This window comes from Nymphaea colorata, chromosome 12 (genome assembly GCF_008831285.2).
Source record: "Nymphaea colorata isolate Beijing-Zhang1983 chromosome 12, ASM883128v2, whole genome shotgun sequence".
NCBI classification, from domain to species: Eukaryota; Viridiplantae; Streptophyta; class Magnoliopsida; order Nymphaeales; family Nymphaeaceae; genus Nymphaea; species Nymphaea colorata.
This window is the reverse complement of record NC_045149.1, coordinates 21,823,001-21,843,265: the sequence shown is the minus strand read 5'-3', so window position 1 is coordinate 21,843,265 and position 20,265 is coordinate 21,823,001. Positions and strand designations below refer to the sequence as shown.

The 20,265-nt window shown below is 38.6% G+C and overlaps 1 protein-coding gene across 1 annotated transcript; it reads right to left on the bottom strand.

Annotated features, from left to right (window-relative positions):
- Positions 1 to 17,854: 17,854 nt before the first annotated feature.
- On the bottom strand, positions 17,855 to 19,201 carry LOC116265964 (homeobox-leucine zipper protein ATHB-6-like). The gene is made up of 2 exons (XM_031646985.1): positions 18,560 to 19,201; positions 17,855 to 18,325 (listed from the first exon to the last, which is right to left on the bottom strand). The coding sequence occupies exons 1-2, from the start codon at positions 18,971 to 18,973 to the stop codon at positions 17,993 to 17,995; spliced, it is 747 nt and encodes a 248-aa protein (XP_031502845.1). The 5' UTR covers positions 18,974 to 19,201; the 3' UTR covers positions 17,855 to 17,992.
- Positions 19,202 to 20,265: the final 1,064 nt, after the last annotated feature.

Sequence of the window (20,265 nt, the reverse complement as noted above, 5' to 3'; positions counted from 1 at the left end):
ATATAAAAGGGGATGCAGGCCGGACGAATAGTGCCATTAAGTTTTTTAGTGACACGAGGCATTGATTATTTCAAAAATCTTTTTAAAATTTGTCACACGACCTTGTTCTGTAGCTTCTTCGTTGCTCCTCCTATTCCTTTGTCTTTTTTGGGCTAAAAGTTAAGTTTGACAACATGAAGAGAAAAGGAATTGCAACTACCAATTATTGGAGAAGATGAGTGTAAAAGAAGTCATCCTTCACAAGAAAAGTTTAGTATAGTTGGTCGAGCTGGTGGCATAACACATTGTCAATTTGATTTTTGTAGATGCTACTCTTTTATACGGCAAATGATGGTGTTGTTACCACCCAAGTCTCCAAATAAGTGCTCAACCTCAGTATGGGGAGAGGCTTTTACTTCTGGGGTATCATCCACTCTCCCCTCAAGGAAAAAAGAGCCACGTTTAGTCTAATGTTGGATAATTTCATGTGGCAATTTGGGATCTACATGATCAAGTAACTTGCAGCAAGGGTTGACAAAGACTTTGGGCATGTTTTTATTGCCTTTTGGTGCATTAATGACCCCAGCAATGAGAAAATAAAGCCAAATTAAAGAAGCACAGATAAGACTGTCTCCTTGTCTCCCCATATTTGTTTTTGCTTTTCTTCGGCTTTAACTTTTGGACTGATGCCCTTAGATCTAATCAAAAGAAACTTAAAAAGGGTTCCTCATATTTACCATGAAAACTAATATATAGCTCGCTACAAAAGGTTTCATATAAACAAGAGAAGAAAAACAGCCAATTTTTTTTATGGGAAATTAACTGAAAAAAATTTCAGTTCGTGGTTAGTTTGCAGGTCAAAATTTTGGCACACATTATGAAATAACATATATATATATATATATATATATATATATATATATATATATATATATATATATATATAGAGGATCCTGCATTGGTATTTGGTTTGTTGGATTCCGAAACCCTTGACTTGAAACAGATAGGAGCAGGTTAATACTGTCGATCAAAATCTGATATCGTTTGATCTGTCTGGCTGTGCTGCTTGCTGAGTAGGTATCAAACCCTTATTACGTTTTTCAAAACATTAAGGATGATCATTATTATTTTTCAGGCAAACAGGATGATTAGTCTCACCGTGCGAGAGCCTTAGATCGCAGAAAGCTTGTATGTATTAAGATAAAAAATTTTGGAAAAGAAAAAAAGTCGACTGTGCTCTTTCTTGTGTATGAAGACCGTGATTGCTACAATGTTTTCCTGGATAAATATCAGGATAAAAACTCTGAGTCTTCAAAAGACAAAGACATTTAGAGATAACATATCGCTTTTTTTTTTTTTTTTCCTTTCTCTTTTTTTTCTGCGATATATTATTGACTTATAGGATTTGAACATTCAGGCATTTGAACATTCAGGCCACTTGCAAGAGCTTGGCTTGCAGATGGGGATGATGTTAGGTCCGCCGCCTGGAGTTTTGGTGGCCAAGATCGTAGCAAACTGCCAACCGTTGGGCCAGATTCTCCATTAGACGATGGAGCATCATGTTTTTGTAGTTTTGCCTTTATCTTTTGAATAATATGAGATTCTAAATGTGCGTAACATCAAGGGCCCATAAGGTGTCGTTTGCTGAAAAAGCAAACCTAAACTTTACCATGATGTGAATTATCATTGTTATGATCATCATTGTTAGTTTGTTGGCAAGTTTTCTATAAATTTCAATCTAGACGATATGAAGTCATCCCCTTGTGGATGTATACTGCCCACAAGCGTCTCTCGCAACAGTGACCTGCAAATATCTAATCTCGGCTATGTCATGAGTGTGCTGACTTCAAAGAGAATGTGACTGATCACTTTAATCTTATATCTATTCGTCTAAATGACATGCTTTTGGAGATGTGACAAAAGATCACTAGTTGAAATCATGGTTCGTTAAGCTAAAAATCTTCAGCCGGCCAACATAAAATCCATGGTTTTTCAAAGTATTTAGCAAAACTCCCATAAAATAGGAGATACACAATTCAATCTCTTGAAATTGTGATATTTCATGGTTTTCTTCACAAAAATATTGACAAAGTTATAAAAAAAACTTATACATGTTTTTTCCTGTTAAGGGAAACTGCTTTCAATGTAAAATCTTCAAGGCCAAGGCCATGCTCTTTTGCATCAAGTGTTTTGACTTGTTTTGGAGTTTGAATAGACCTACAGTGCACCCTTCAACTCAAATATTGTGTTTGTCATCATTTGCAGCTAGTAGAATAACAAAGTAGAACATAACAAAAGCCCCGAGGTTCAAACCTTGAACCCCTTGAATCTGAACTGCCCTTGCTACCTTATTGCTCTAGGCCCCCGAGACCCCTTATACATGTTTTTGGTTTTTTAGAAAAGAAATGATATTATACTATTTAAGGAATTTATTCGGGTTTTAATGGCTTTCTTCACATGGTTTTGAACCCAAAAAAATGGCATTTGTCACTTTGCATCCGGAAGATAAGGTTAGGCATATATACTCTTACAAAATTATTCCATTAAGAGAAGCTGTGTCTGGCCTTCGTAAATTGCAGCTCTTGAGCCCAACTCGCCTTAGCCCACAAGGCCAAATCTCTTATATATGGGACTGAATTATCATAAAAGGCTAATTCGAATTAAGAAGCACTCATATTGGTGAAATCAAGAGATCCGTCTATGTTCGGGTTACCACAAATCGAGGGTTCAACAAGTGCATTGTTCCTGGTATAGTCTAAGTTAGGAGTCTGCATATAGAGCATATTATATGTCATAGCTCATAAAAATTAAAAAGAGACCATGTGTGTCATCAGCCAGAAATAACCAAAATCTCCTTGTTAGTTAAAAGAAATCCTTTTTCCCTTTAAGGGCAAAAGAGAAATTGAAAAAAAAATACTATCAAAATACGAAAATACCCATCTGTAAAGAGGTGGAAACATGCTTTCCCTTGGGCATAACATGGAAAGTGATGCTACGTAAAAATTGCCGATGTGACTGATGTTTTTAAATATGGGACGACTTAGAAAGAGAAAATTTGACATTGCAGCCTATTCTAGATTGGTAGGAGAGAAAAAACGACACAGAGTCCAAGCCTTGCTTTTAATGCAGATGCATGCCTATCCAGACATTTGTAGCCAAGGGGCAAGATTCTTCAAAATTTCAATGGTCAATAACATGCAAATAAGCAAATGCCTATAAGATTACTGTGAGCCCCTACATATGTAAATAAATATGTAAATAAGTATGATGTGTGGGTTTGTATGGGCAATTGAACCCACTGGCTTACATGTGCAGCTTACATGTGCTTCCACTGTGCAGGTGTAGTGAATATGAATATGAATATGAATATGAATATGAATATGAATTCACCAAAACCTTTGTGAGACCAGGTGCTTAGTTAATTGCACAAAACTGTTGCAATGACTTGTACAAAAGATTTTGCAGATACCTCAGAAAATCAACTGTGAATTTTGGTTCTCAACTTGCAATCGTACAAATGAGATCTCTATCACCCACTTTGGAAATCTAAAGAAGATTTAACTTTTAAGGACCAAATCACATGGGTACGGTTATGGGTATGAAGATACAAACACATATAAGACAATTTTTATAAAATATAGGTACGGGATACTTTCAAAACCTCATGTTTTATCACCCAAACACAAACCAGGTTTTGAAAAGTGAAAACCTGGTTTTTGCCTTGTCATCCAAATAAGAAAACCAGGTTTAAAAGCTCATCTAAAACCAAGTTTTAACAAAACCAGGTTTTAGGAAAACCAAGTTTGTGAAAGTGTCATCCAGACACCCCCTACGTCTATTTTCTTTATATTTGACAAAGAAAAGCAGTTCAAAGTATTACTTCCACCAATTATGCAAAACTTGCAATGTGGAAATGTAAGAAAATTAGTCGTTAAATTAATGAAAGCGAGCATATAACCAACCTGCCGGCCAATAAGAGTTTGATCTGAAGGGTGGGAGCCAGCCGTAATTGAAACGTTCAGGCTGAGAGAGTCCGGGGGTTCAATGCAAAGGGTGTGTTTGGTTGCAGAAGACAGGAAAAACCTCGTAAAGCATTGATCAATGCATATGAAATAAAGAAGCTGATCTAGATCAAACATGTCGGCTCAATTCATCTTGAAACTGACCAAACCAGACCGAAAATCCCAACATGTGACACATGAACACATTGAATGTGGGCTGCATTTCTGCACCTATCATTACCAGACCGAGTTCATCCAATGATCATCGATCACTTGATTAATGGACCTGCAACCTATGTGGTAAAACTTCGAAAGGGACACCATGTTCAGAAAAGATGTGGATCCTTCTGAGTCTAGTCCAAACTACCATGTCTAATTCTATTCCAGAGGTCTGAAGCAATGCAAATTCCGTGCTTTGAATGTAAACTATTTTAGCATCCGTCTGTCTTTAAAACTGAATCTGGGTCTAAGTAGCATAAGATCCATTCCTCACATGTCGTTGAGTAATATAGTGTTTCATCTTTGTCGAATCTCCGACATGGACTTCGGCCCGTTTTTAAGCTATATATTTAGTAAAGAAGAATTGATTTTGCATTCTCAGAAGAAAAAAAAAACAGGTTATGTATCCTCTCTAATATTTATGAAGAAACAGTGGTCTCCATCGATAAACTTTCAAGTTCTACCGAGCAATGAACATTATGTGTCACCAGTTGCATCACCAACTGAGGAAGCTGCACATATTCCTACTTATAATATGCCTTCATGGAATATCCTTAAGAATGTAGAAGACAGGCAGAATTTGTATTGTTGCAAGGTGGTTGTAAGTCCTGATCAGAATCACAAGAAGGCATTGGTGATCATGCTTGTCTTCCTGGAATTGATCCCCGGCATTCTTAGAGGCATCTTATTGACATCTTCCCTTGCGCAGAGCTACTTGTGACTGAAAGGGATATTCTACCTTCTCTTGGTCGGTGTGGTTCCTCCCGTCCCGATCAAGAGGAGCACCGGCGCCACCACTTTCACCATTGGGAAAACTCCACAATCTCACAGCCGGAGCGATAAAAGTATCAAATAATATATATGGCTTCGTTCGGGAGGCTTGAATCTTAGACACGAAGGTCTGTTATGGCGGGGGAATGCGGATGTGAGCCAGAATTTAAGGTTTAAAAACTATACGAGACTTGTAGGATCTGATTGAATTAAGACCTATGCTTTTTCAGTTTTACAGTAGCCAAAAGGACTGATCAGTTCAAGATCAGGTTGGAAAGCATTTAGCCTCTAAAGTGAGGAACCCAAACAGAGGTGGTCTGAGACATCAAATGCTTAGTACATACACCATGTGATTCTCTGCAACATAAGTGATTCTCTGCAACATAAGTACTTCTGCTGAAAATTAACTGCACAGAGAGTGCAAAATGTCCAAGTTGAACGAGAAATCATAAAATTCGATGCCTAGTTAGATCACGTGAAGCTAAGGCTTATCAATCATAAAATGCTTCTTGTACAATCTGTACATGAGAGATGAACATCATGATAAAAGAAGTCTTAAACAGGACCTTTTTCTAATTGGCCGTGCCTTTTTATATGAAAATTCCGATAATTAAAAAAAGAAAGTTGTCAATAAGAATTAGTGCCTTCATTATAAGTTAATTTGTTAGTACCACCGGAAAAGTAGTTAGATTTTGACATGGCAGTTGACAAGATAGTTGGGGCATAGATTGGGATATTCAAGTTGAAGGGTGTACCCAGTGAAGTGATGAACTGTTAACCTCCTGCTCATCCGCGATTACTATTGATGTTGGTAGCGGATCAAATGCTTCTTCTTGGTTTGACATTTCTTCCATATATGTACACCTTCTTCTTGTTGCAGTTGATTCTTCTTCTACTAGTGATAGATCATGTCATGAATGCTGTCCTCTTGCTCTCATCGACGTAACCAAGCAGATGATTTCTATATCCAACGGAAGAGTACTGAATCATCACCAGTGCCGAAGCGTATTGGAAGAAGATCATATCTTCATGGGAGTTCTCCCGTCCCGCATAACGTGAAGCACAAAAAAACACATGCAGCAACCCTTTTGCCCTTTGCTCTGCATGACAAATCAAGTCTAACTGTTGATGATTTGTTATAGCTAAACACTGGATTTGATTGACCAGAGCCTTTTCCACGCCCTCCTCCATAGTCCATTTACATGATCGGCCGACTTGGTTCAGCATCTGCCTCACATCCGACCCGAATCCATTAAACAGGGCATCTGGACATGGGTGGTGTCTTCAACTTAAACCTGGACCTGCTGGGTGATCGGAACTCGACTGCCTTGGTTCACAGTGGCATCACGTTCTCCATTGATCGATTCTCAGCTACATCGGTTGGACTGATGGATACCAAACCGTATCTGCGTATTTTAGTCAGAGCTGGCCAATTTCTAAGGTGCGTCAATGGTTATATCCAAAATCTAAATCCGCGCAACTATTAAGGACTCGCAGATTATTGAAGGTCTTAAGATGATCCACCTAATCAGTTGATGGAACCTATTAATATAGCTTTTGATATACTTTTTCATGTTTGTTATACATATCAACATAAAATTTTAATTTTTTTTAATGCAAGAAATTATGGCATTACTCGGCGAACAAACTAGTGCGGCACTCATACATGTTGTTTACAACATTGCAAGCAAGCAGCCCATTAGAACATCAGATAAAACATGTTAGCATAAAAAATGGCATGTGTATGGGGCTTTTCTTTCTTCTAAATCATGGTAAGGCACTACCAACACTAGAGATCAAGTAGTATCGCCAAATGTGATACAGCTGGATGCGTAACTGGGTTTTTAACGAAAATTGTTCCTTATAAATAATAACATTTTAAAAAGTAAAATGTCTTAACTGTGATATGCTTATGCATGTTGTCAAATGGAATGCTTTGTAATTGTTCTTTGAATATAGTCTAAAAATTTGGAATGGATCCATAAAACCATAGTACGCAAACTCAGGAATGGGACTCAGATCGACAGCCAACCTGGACAGTCGGTCAGTGGGTTGGCTCGGTGACTCGGCCGAGTCAAGTACAGAGAATCAGACTATCAACATGCACCGAGTTACCAGCTGTAACTGTAGCTCTATCTTTATTTAGAATTCTTCCCCATTAAGCGAATGATCCTGATGTGACTCGGGAATCGAGTCCTAACCTATGGCTGGGCTTGCCAACTATCCATAAAACACTTTTCAAAGTGCTTCATGAATATGCCCCAATCTTTAAATCATATTCATGTAATAGTTACACACAGTTACGTTCGGTAAACGAATCTTTTGGGGCCAGTAAATCCATGGAGTTCATCTCTATGAATCCACCCTAAGAACATGCCAGAAATATGGAATCGTAGAACATGCCGGAAATATGGAATTGTATGTTAATGTTGTCATTGCCAAACGACTTCTTAAGACTTCAAACATTTGCAAGTAAGAGGAATTTTACAACATTGTAAGCAGGTAGCCCACATCACCTTCGAGCCATGCAAATACTTGCAAAGTCAAATTCAATTACGAATGAAACGGAGACCGCGAGTCAAGAACTTGGTGCATCCTGTTAAGTAAATTGGTACAAGCGACAAATCCGTTGGAGAAGATAATGACAATCAGAGAATGGGTGAGAGGCTGGTAATTGAAGATTATGATCAGATGAAAAAGGTAGAAAGATCTGAAGATAAGGAAAGGGGACAATCTTGGGATCAATCAAAGATTTCATCTAATCTAGGAAAGAAAGATGTTGCCTATGATAAAACGTGAACTTTTTTCCTATAAAAGAGATTCAATTCTGTCATTGTAAATCATCTTCATCTTCATCAATAGAAATACAGTCTGAGTGCCTTCCGGACGTGGACGTAGGCTTTAACAAGCTGAACCACGTTAACTTTGGTCTTCCTTGTTCTCTCTTCCATTTTCTTTATGGTATCAGAGTGTGAGAGAAGCAGCTGCGAGAAAAAGACAGTATTTCCCACCGAATATCCCCGTTTTTGGTGAGTATCTTTCTGGTGTTATCTTGTAGGAGTTCAGAATTATCCAAGGCACCTACATATTCTTCGCAAGGCGTTTCTGTTGTTTGAAGCCAAAGGAAGAGGAACTGTCGGAAGAGGAATAGTCGCTGCAGACGAAATCCCAAAAACGTGTGCCTGTAACAAAGCACCTGCCCAGACTCGGCCACAATTTTGGCCGGCGTTGACAGCTCTGGAGGTGACAGCTGTCGAGAAATGGCTCTTTGGAATCATCTGCATCTCAAGAACATCCCTACAAATTTTCATAATTTTTGGAGAAGTCATTGAAGAACTACGATTTTTAGAAGGACCGCCTGTTTCTGAAACAGAAGCAGAACAGAGCACTCGCCTGACCCAGCCGGGATTTTGGCCGGCGTTATCAGCTCTGGCAGCAGCAGCAGAGCAAGGGCTCTTTGGAATCTTCGTCATCTCTAGGACATTCCTACAAATTTTCATAATTTTTGAAGAAGTTGTTGAAGAGCTACGATTGTTAGAAGGACCGCCTGTTTCTGAAACAGAAGCAAAATAGAGCACTCGTCTGACCCGGCCGGGATTTTGGCCGACGTTATCAGCTCTGGCGGCAGCAGCGGTCGAGCAAGGGCTCTTTGAAATTGTCGGCATCTCTAAAACATTCCTACAATTTGTCATAATTTTTGGAGCTATCGTTGAAGAGCTATGATTTTTTGAAGGACTGCCTATTGCTGATCTTCTTTTCCCGCTGTTGTCTATTGACGCTGATTACCGGTTTTCTTTTCCCTTCATCAATCGGTGTCATAAAATCAGGTTCTCATACTATATTTTGAGAAACAGACTGTAGCAGCTGTAAGAAATAGACTGTATTATCCACCGGATATCACAGTTTTTGGAGAGTATCTTTACGGGTGTTATCTTGCAGGAGTTCAGAATTATCCAAGGCACCTGCATATTCTTTCCAAGGCGTTTCTGTTGTTTGAAGCCAAGGGAAGAAGAATTGTCGGAAGAGGAACGGTCGTTGCAGACGAAATTCCAAAAACGTCTGCTTGTAACAGAGCACATGCCCAAACTCAGCCATGATTTTGGCCGACGTTGATAGCTCCGGAGGTGGCAGCTGTCGAGAAAGGGCTCTTTGGAATCGTCTGCATCTCAAGAACATTCCTACAAATTTTTATAATTTTTGGAGAAGTCGTTGAAGAGCTACGATTTTTAGAAGGACCGCCTGTTTCTGACACAGAAGCAAAACAGAGCACTCGCCTGACTCGGTCGCGATTTTGGCAGACGTTATCAGCTCTGGCAGCGATCGAGCATGGTCTCTTTGCAATCGTCTGCATCTCTAGAACATTCCTACAATTTTTCATAATTTTTGGAGATGTTGTGAAGAGCAATGACTTTTGGAAGGACTTTCTATTGCTGATCTACTTTCCTTGTTGTTGTTTATTGACGTTGATTATCGATTTTCTTTTCTCTCCATCAATCGGTGTCATAAAATCAGGTTCTCATACAATACTTTGATATGGCCTCTTCTTTAACTTTTGTTTTTCTTTACCCTTATACTATCAATGTTGCAAATTTCATCTTTCTCAAGCTGCGAGCTGAAAACTTTCTCATATAAAAAACATAAATTTTGGCACTTGTTGAAAGCCAAGATCTTCAAGGATTTTTTACTGGTGAAGTTATGGCTCTACCAAAACTTATTGATGATTTTTCTTTCAAAAAATGCCAAATCTGGCTTGGAGGAAAACTGATCGCCTTATCAAGGGATGGATAACCAGCACGTTGTCTGAAAGTGCTCTTAGTCTGGTCGTTGGCCTTGAGACATCCAAGGATATATGGAGAGCTCTTATGAATACTTTCTCTCATAAGTCGCGTGAAAAAAAATTCCATCTCACGCACTTGCTAACTTCGCTTAAGAAGAATGATCATTATGTGGAAGCCTATATAGAAAAATTTAAAGGCATATGCGAAGATCTTTCTGCTATTGAAAATCTGTTGCAAGTTTACTGGCTCCTTCAAGGACTTGGAGAATGATATGAAGCTTTTATTGCATCCATACTTCGACCACCTACACTGCCTTATGAAAATGTCGTTTCTCTTCTTCAAAGTTTTGACTCTCAGATAAAAAGTCTCACTCCCCCTATCATGACCATGACTCATCAACAATTTGGAGGTGGCCGCAAGCGTGGACACAGCTATAGAGGGCGTGGACACTATCAAGGTCGTGGACATTATCAAAATCGGTCACATGAAAATTCTAATCCCTCTTCTAATGGTGATGAGAAGAAAAGAAAAAATCATGTTGTTTGTCAAATCTACGGTAAAAAATATTACTCTTTCATCAAGTGTTTTGAACGATTTAATCATGTCTATCAAGCCGAAGATGCCCAACAAGCGCTCGCTGCTATTACTATTCATGATACAAATGACTCAGAATGGCTAGCCGATACTGGAGCATCTGCTCACATGACTAGAAATCCTGGTAACATTTCTAAAATCTCAGCTTATCATGGAAGTGACCATGTTGTTGTTGGGGATGGCACGTCTCTTTCTATAACTCATATTGGTAACAGTGAAATTGATACAGGCAGATCATCAATTCTTCTTTTCCATGTTCTATATGTTCCAAAACTCAAGAAAGACTTACTTTATGTCAGTCAATTAACTAGTGAGTTGCCATATGTTTTTGAGTTTTCCTCCTCATGTTTTCTTATAAAGGACATGAGAACAGAGAAAATAGTGGCGCACAGCAAGCGTGATGGAGTTTATACCATCGGCAAGGTCAAACATACAACGTGTTTTTCATTCAGATTTTGATGTGTTTCAGAAGAACAATGGCATTTCAAATTAAGACATCCTCATAATGGCGTTGTGAGACATTTGCTGCAGAAAAGTTTGATTGATGTTTGCTCTTCAATTCCTAGAACTTCTATTTGTCATAGCTGCCAACTTGGCAAATCATGTAGGTTGCCATTTCTTGAACGAGAAAATAAATTTGTTGAACTTTTTGGAAAAAAGTCACTTGGATTTGTGGGGACCAGTGCCTATTTGTTCTCATTTTGGCTATCAGTACTATGTGATTTTTATTGATGAACATTCTAGATTCACTTGGCTATAACCCTTGAAGTCGAAATCTGATTTTTTTGTTTGTTTTCAGCATTTTCATAAATATGTTGAGACACAGTTTAATAAAAGGATAAAAGTTTTTCAATCAGATGAAGGGGGAGAATATACGAGCACAAAATTTAGAGATCACCTAAAATCTCTTGGAACAAAACAACAGTTTTCTTGTCTATACACTAAACAACAAAACGGTATGGCATCACAGAATTGAGTTTGACCATGATGTTGCACGCGAACATCCCCAAGTGTTTTTGGTTTGAAGCGTTTAGCAGTGCTGTCTTTCTCATTAATAGGTTACCATCATCTTCTCTTAAAATGGATTCTCCTTACTTGAAGCTTTTCAGACCACATCCTAAATATGATTTTCTTCATGTTTTTGGATGCCGATGTTTTCCTTGTTTGAGAGATTATGCAAGAGATAATTTGGAGTCTTGATCATTGCCGTGTGTCTTTCTTGGGTACAGTGACAGTCACAAAGGATATCGCTGCTTGTATCCAGCCACTGGAAAAATGTTTATCTCTCGACATGTTTGTTTTGATGAACATTTTTTTTCCTTATAAAAATCCTGCTAAATTATATGATAGAGCTTCTCTAACTTCTGATTTAATTTCTTTCGATGTGGAACAAGCGGACATAGAACAACCAGTCTCCGAAGATAATAGTCCTACTCGAACAAATGATGCTCATGAGGAAGAAAGAAGTGAGATTGGCACCTACTCTCAAGAGGTTTCGATTGACAATATGACGATAAATGGGCAGCCGGTTCACAATCAGTCAGGCAACTCCAATCAGTGTGAGCATGAGACAGCCATAACTGAAAACATGGAACAAAATAGCACTATATCAGGCAATGAACAATCGGTTCACAATCAGTCGGAAAATTTGGAACAAGATCAAAGCAGACGTGGAATACTTGGCATGACCATGACCGAAAACTTTGAACAAGGTACTACTTCTTTTCCAACCATGGTTAGAACAATGGCTACTAGATCGATGGTGAGAACTTTCAAGCCTAATCCCAAGTATGCCACTTATATATTTTGTATCAAGATATTCCCAATGAACTTTCAAGTGTTAATGAAGCTCTTGGAAAACCAGGATGAAAAAAGGCTATGAACGATGAAATTAAAGTCTTAAATGAAAATAAAACGTGAAGACTTGTACCCTATGATCCCAAGATGAATCTAGTTGGATCAAACTGGATGTTCAAAACTAAACTCAAATCAGATGGGACATTGGAAAAACTTAAAGTCAAACTTGTTGCTCGAGGGTTTACTCAAAAAGAAGGAATTGATTTCCATGAAACTTTTTCTCCAGTAGTTCGTTCTAGCACTATTAGAATAGTCCTTTCCATTGCTACTGTTAGAAGATGGAAAATGAGACAGCTAGATATCAAGAATGCTTTCTTATACGGTGCTATTCATGAAGATGTATACATGAAACAACCTCCTGGATATGAAGATAAAACAAAACCAGAATATGTTTGTAAATTGCAGTGAGTTATTTATGGTCTAAAACAGACGTCACGAGCATGGTATGCTAGATTAAGCAGTTTCCTTCTTGATTATGGTTTTACTATCAGTATGGTTGATCCATCTATGTTTACATTACATCAAAAATCAAAAACTCTTGTGCTTCTCATGTACGTTGGTGACATGATCTTAACTGAAAATTGTTCTATATTCTTGCAAAGCTTGTTAATGCCTTTTGCAAAGAATTTCCCGTCAAAGATCTTGGCAAGTTCAGCTATTTTTTAGGAGTTGAAGTGACTTGGACAAAACAAGAAATTCTATTATGTCAAACCAAGTATGCTAAAGACATTCTTAAAAGAGCGAAGATGGAGGATTGCAAACCAAGTACCACACCAATGAGCCCAAAGAAACCATAGTATAAAGATGATGAAGAGAAATTTGACAATCCTACTCTCTATAGGCAAATACTTGGTTCTTTGCAGTACTTGACTCTAACGCGACCAGACATTTCATTTGTTGTTAATTATGTTAGTCAGTTTATGCATGAGCCATTTCAAAATCATTATCAAATGGTCAAAAGAATTCTACGGTACATCAAAGGATCAATACACATGGGACTAAACATATTGATGCAAAGCACTCTTGATTTATATGTTTTTTCAGATTCAGATTGGGTAGGATGTTCTCAAACTAGGCGATTCACTACAGGATTTTGTGTTTTTCTTGGTGCTAATGGTGTCTTGGAGTGCTAAGAAGCAAAACAGTGTAGCCAGATCAATTATCGAGGCTGAATACAGAGCCATGGCGTCAACAGCAGCAGAACTTACATGGATACAATTCTTAATGAAGGACATTGGAATTTAGATCATCAAAGTTCCAATTTTATACTGTGACAATAAAAGCACTCTTTATATGACAACAAATCCAGTGTTTCATAATAGAAACAAGCACATTTAAATTGACTTCCATTACGTAAGAGAGAGAGTCGCTCAAAAACAACTTGAGACTAAGTATATTTCAAGCAATAATCAAGTTACTGATCTTTTTACCAAAAGCCTATCAAAGCGTATTTTCAGTCTTCTCAAGAGCAAACTCATCCTCCACCAGTGGCTTGGTTTGAGGGGGAATGTTAAGGAAATTGGTAAGAGCGAGAAATCCGTTGGAGAAGATAATGACAATCAGAGAACGGGTGAGGAGCTGGTAATTGAAGATTATGATCGGATGAAAAAGGTAGAAAGATCTGAAGATAAGGAAAGGGGATAATCTTGGTATCAATCAAAGATTTCATCTAATCTAGGCAAGAAAGATGTTGCCTAAGATAAAACGTGAACTTTTTCCCTATAAAAGGGACTCAATTCTGTTTCTTCATCAATAGAAATACAGTCTGAGTGCCTTCTAGTCGTGGACGTAGACTTTAACAAGCCGAACCATGTTAACTTTTGTCTTCCTTGTTCTCTTTTTCATTTTCTTTACATCCAAAGCTGCACCGAGCTTAACATTAGTTGCTTAAGCTTGTTTTTATCACTCAATTACCATGCTCTAAAGCAATACTCGACTTTGGGTTCTCAAATTGGGTTCAAGTTCAGACCACCACGTTCGAGCTTGGTTCAGCAATTGCACTCATTATTTCTTTAGTACAACAATATTATTATTTCTGTTACAAGAATAAACCCATCCCAATATCTTGGCCTATTTTCTATAAGTAAATCAAACCCTTCAAGCAAGTTTGATGAACTAGATAGTGAATCAAGAGTCAATTTTAACTGGGAAGATAACTTGAAAAACAATTAGTTGTAAATTCTGTTATCACTGCGCATGATGCTTATGCCACCTTTGCACATGAATTTTTTGTGCATAGTGGTATGCAATGAGTAAAATGTTCCTATAAAAACACAAAAAGAAAACTTTTCATTAGGGTAAACAAAGTTTGTTGAAAAAAAAAACTAAAATATCTTCTACTTTATAAACAAAAATTTGAAAATGCCCCCGTCTATGCACGGTAGTGTGCACGCAACTCAATCTTCTCACCTTGGACGATCTTGGTGTGAATGTGTACCCCGTGTATGTCCATGCATACAAGCACATACAATCAGTGTGTATGTATGTGCGTGCATGTAAGCATAAGCACAGTGGGGGAGAAGGGGGCTAGGAGGGGGCCATTCCCTCCCTCCCTCTTCTGGCTTGGAGATATGCATGCATTAAACTTTTTCAAAAAATATTTAGTTTGGTTCTCTTAGAACTTCCGAAAAAAATACTAGTTTTTGTTGGAAATTTTATTTTGTATCCTGCTGAATTTTTTGGCCCCTCTAAAACAGAATCCTGGCTCTGCCCCCTTTAAGTCATGACTTAGTAAGTCTGTCGTCCGCACCCACACCCATGTGCATGCACATGCGTTGACCAAGGAGGCTTACTGAAGCAAATGTCCGGCGGTCTAAAGCTGCAGCCATGAGCCGTTCAACTGATCAGCTTGACTGACTCGCAGCCCCCAACTCTTCACCTTAAGCTGGAGACGACTCACGGGTTCGAGTGGCGCCTCTTCATTAAGCATGGAAACAAAAAGTTAGGTAAGGTCTTGCCTAGGATACCTCTATATATTATATATATTAAACATAAACACAATGGAAGAACTTTTTTTCTTGTCCATATTCAACCAATAATTGGTGGTATCGTTATAAGCCAATGAAAGTAAACTTATATATGAATCTTCTGTATTATTTGTAAAGGGTTTTGAAATCTTCAACAAGATCACAACATTTCTTGGCGGGGCCGTCTCTAAACTGGTGGTGTTCATAAAAGTACATAGATACAGGTATCTAAATTGTTACAAAGTCACTTAAGTCTTTTCATATTTAACAAAAATTAAGAAGGCTGTTCTCAGTTAACTTGAATGGTAATTGGTATAGACAGTATTTTATTCACGAAGCACAAATGTATGAAATAATTGAAAATTTCGAGAAGTAGAGCGAGTATTTTAGGCTCAGCAATGTGCTGGGTGAACAAAAGTAGTATTTCATTCTACTGCCTCACAAAAAAGCTGAAACTCCGACACTTTTCCCTCACCCAATGTGCTCGGTTGACACCAAGAGATATACCTAATGTGGTATTTTTGCTTACTTTAAGCTGATCCTAATGTGGTTTTCATCAGCAAAGCAAAAACTTATCAGTTTTTCAGTATAAAACGATGATGAAACTAATAGGTGCGTCATCTACTTTTTTGCATAATATCGGGTGTAATGTCCAAATTTCTATGATGAAAAAAAGTATTATTAACTCATATACAACATGAAATATCATGATCAGCCACATGATACTATGTTATAAGCAGAAAAAGGAACCTAGGTGCGTGTCAACTTCAAAGCCACTAGTATAATGATTCAATTTTTTGCAAATCATATCAATGATTAGGTAAAGAAAAAGGTGAGACCTATATCATGTACTTCGAAGCTTATCTTTTTCTTTCTTTTTGAAAATCGAGAAACATGCCGTCCCGAATGCAGTACCATAACGTTTATAATTAGAAACACCTATACGTTTCTCTAAGCCATTAAGAAACCCACAAATTAAACTTGTACCTTCATATTTGAAATAAAGAATATATAATTAAAGCATCTAGTACTGTGGAATAAGCATATAATATACCTATATGGTACTTCCTTTTCTCACTCAATTCATATTCTTCTGTAGATGGTTTGTTTCAATCCGCCACAGTCACAGAGATAGGCTACACAATTTAAGGGTGGTTGAGATTATTATATGCTAGCTTGATGTACTATATAAAAATTCATGCAAGAAAGTTGCGGTTAGCCTCAAATTTTGTAATAGAATGACCCGGAAAAAATGGTCGGCCACTGTCGCCTCGGTTTATTTTACTAAGTCCATGGGACCTTCCACTACTTCTTCAATGTTAAGCTGTTACTAATGATATATTTAATTGCAGACTCAAGCGAAAAAGAAAAGTGTACATATTTTTTTTTAAACTTGTTCAAGGCAACATGTCAACTGCCGTGGTATGTTGACATTAATTAATTTATGTAAGTTTTTTACAAAAGCTCGCTCAAGTTTTTAGTAGTGTAATAACAATATATTTAAGTTTGAGTATATATGACTTTAAATATGAATATATGAGATATATTCACTAATTTATCAATTTAGAGAAGAAATATGTGACACGAAATATGAAAGTAGAGTATCTACGCATACAACGAATCAAATCCTATGGGCGGTGGTACCGCAGCATTTCTACTGAAACCTGTCAGGTATTGGCCTCCTTTTTTTTTTTGGTTTCCTTCGCCAGGATGACTTTCGGGATACAGATCTTGATTCTTGGCGCGTATCTTTGTTAGTTTTTAAAAAAGATTTTAATATATTTCTCTTTTTTACTCCCATTGAGGATTTTATTATCGAAATATCTTTTAAAAATAAGTTACTTTTCACTGCTTAATAAAAAGGATTCATGTCCTTGTGCTGGGTTGTGCCAATTCATTAATGAAGGGAACACTTATCTTATAATTCAAGTTGTTACTTCAAAAATAAGCGAATCCTTACACCCAACTATTCTTCTTATTCAATGAATCTAATGCGTGTGGTTTTGACGTTTGGAATCCAAATCGCTTTCTTTTATCCTTGGTCCAAAGCTACTTTGAGATTTAAGTAGAAGTGGGATACCTATTAACTAGTCCAAAGCTACTTTGAGATTTAAGTAGAAGTGGGATACCTATTAACTAAAGTGTATTACATTACAAGTTTCTCTCTTTCAAATTTGAAAACACAAACAACTCAAACGTGTTGTTTACAATTCAAATCCTTTTCTTGTGATTGGGAATCCATGTTTTGCTAAAACGTGTTTGTGACTCCATATCAACAGATGAGATAATATAGAGTGAAAAATGGACCCCGGATTGAACAATTTTAAATAAATCTCTCATTTGAAAAAGCTAAAAGGTGGATAAATAAATGGTGTTCTTCATCGATCGACAACTCCTCGTGAACGAGAGGTCACTGTCTTTGGCTTGGAGGACCCTCTCTCTCTCTCTCTCCATCAAGTTCGCTTGGGAAGCAAGACTTGGGCACACAAAACACGAGCAGCCGTGGATCCCCTGTCAGAAATTTTACACAAAAACGGGCACAGCCATATCCACTCTCAAACGCCCATACCATGCCAGATCAATTTAACATGCATCACCACCAACACCCTACACATATTTTATATATATATATATTATATATATATATATATATATATATTATATCTTATCTTAGAGCTAGGTTCAAATCTGGGAAAAGATATGGAATTTTTTTTTAGAGATGTTGTCCTAAGGAAACAAAAGGAGAACAGTACATCAGAAACTGGGGCTGTGTTAGAAACCCGTCGTGTTCAGAAAACAGCTTCCGATGCCGAAAACTTACAGTCAATTACTGGGTCCAGTGATCAGGCCAAGCCCATGGAAACGTGGCCTGCTCGTTGCCGAAGAAATTTAATGTCCCCTCCGCCGCATTGCCGAACGGCTCCTCGCCATACAACCGCGTCATGTGATGATCCAGGAGCTTGGTCTCCGGCGGGAGGTGCAGCTCCAGTTCAGATCCGGTGTAAAGCTTCAGAGAGGGCCCCAATTGCCGGGGGCTCATTCCGGCGATGGCTGGTGGATGGGAGTTGTTGGTCTCTATCGCGCTCGCGTCGCTGTCCGATGTGTCCTTGCTTCTGCCCCGATCTTCCTTCTCCTGCAACTTCCTTCGAAGTTGACTCACCTGTACTCGCATCCCAAAATTCGAAGAAGAAACTCCATTAATCGACACTTACAGTACAATGTAATGCATCAATCTTTTCATGGTGGATATCCTTCATGTCATACATGTACTTCTGCACCACCGTGTAAACAATTCATAATTCCTCATGACTTAGTGGCCCTGCTGGTAAGTTGGGCACGGTCTAATTTGAGAGGAAAGCAAGAATCTGCAGAATGGTAGCATTTAATTGGTTACCTCCATGGCCAGCTTCTCCTTCTCTTGGCGAAGCGACTCGAAATTGAACTTGAGATCATCGTAATTGGCTCGAAGAACAGAGAACTCCCTCTCCAGCTGCTTCGTCTTCCACCTTGCCCGTCTGTTCTGGAACCATATGGCGATCTGGCGGGGCTGGAGGCCCAGCTGCTCGGCGAGCTTCGTCTTCCGCTCGGGATCGAGCTTCGTCTCGGCCTCGAAGCACTTCTCGAGCTCATTCACCTGTTCGGCGGTCAGCCTCCTCTTCTTCAGCCCCAACTCGTCGCCATTGTCTTCCTCCAGCAGGCCACCCTGGAGTAAGACAGGTCTCATCGAGTCGACACTGGGAGAGACGCTGCTGTCGTCGGCTTTTTGGAAATTGGAGCCCATTTGTTGTGGATCTTTCATGGCTGTCATCAAGACTGGTGAGTGATCTTTTGGTGGGTGTCTTCTTCTACAGGGGGAGGAGACCTTGAGTGATGGACATGTGGGACAAAAGCATGGAAAATGAGGGAAGTGGTTGGGTTTTCCAGCAGAATCTTGAAAAGGGGAGGCGAGGTGAGGTGTGAAAGGAGTGGAGATTTGTGTGCTCTGCAAAGCTTGGACGTAGAGACTTGGGCACACTTTAGGCTCTACTATTTAATATGTTGTTGCCCCATCTACCCCTTTTGAATATTATCTATACATATCAAATCTGCAAAGTATTAAATATCTTTCAACTTTGGTAAAGTTAGAGTTAAGCCAAATACTTTGGTGCCCTTTGGTGGTATGATGATTGGTGGTTGCAACTTGCATCCACTTCTTCATCTCGCTTTTCGGCTCGGCTAAGCTTGGTTAGTTTGGCTTGCTTTTTTTGTGGTAAGGTTCATTTCATAAGTAAGCTTAGAGATGAGCAGCTCTCATAGCCCAGATGGGTTCATCCATTCATCTTATTAGCTAGATAGAATTGCACTAATATGGGTTTTTAGTACACAAACTTAGGTTACTGGGTTGATTTTGAGGAAGGAAAAATCCAAAGCCCAGAGGATTCCAACCTGTGAGCACCTAAAGTCATTTTCTTGAGCTTGTTCAGCAAAGAATCGTCAATATCACCAATTGGCAGCCCTAGTCCATTTGGGACCATTCTGCTTGCGTCAAAGTAGGTACAGCAGACGCTGCAGATTGACCATTTGAGCCATCTGAATCTAGAAAATTGATGTCCTTTGCACATGACTTTCGATCCAGTTCTGGTGGATTATGAATGCACCAATGAACCCTAGTAGAGTTTGCTGCTCATGTTTGATTCAAAAGTGACCACTTGCAACATAATTTAATCCCCGTTTCAATTAGACGATGATTGTTCGTATCAAATTATTTCGGCATAAGACTTGACTTGGGCCTACCCGTTCTCAATTTGACCATTGAGACATAAACTTGGGCCCACCAGTTCTCGATTTCAAGATGTCTCTTCTCTTAATTTGGCAATAGTAACTTATTGTTGCTTCAAAAAATGGAGTATATTCATGAAACACTTGTTACGGAGTTCTATGAATTTACAACATTTGTCTGGTTTAACCTCCTGTTATTATTGTCAAACAGCCCCTAATGACACCCAATGGATTGAATCGAATTGGTGCCAATCCACTGATCCGGCGCATATTCACCACACTGCGTTGAACAACTAAATCCTTCATTAGAATACTAAACTCTAAGTGTCATCTTCATGCCTG

Bases quoted from the DNA above. Each gene is read 5' to 3' on its own strand.
- LOC116265964 (XM_031646985.1), bottom strand. From the start codon at position 18,973: ATGACAGCCATGAAAGATCCACAACAAATGGGCTCCAATTTCCAAAAA. The intron at 18,326-18,559 runs GTAACCAATTAA...ATGCGAGTACAG, and splicing joins AGGAGAAGCTGGCCATGGAG to GTGAGTCAACTTCGAAGGAA.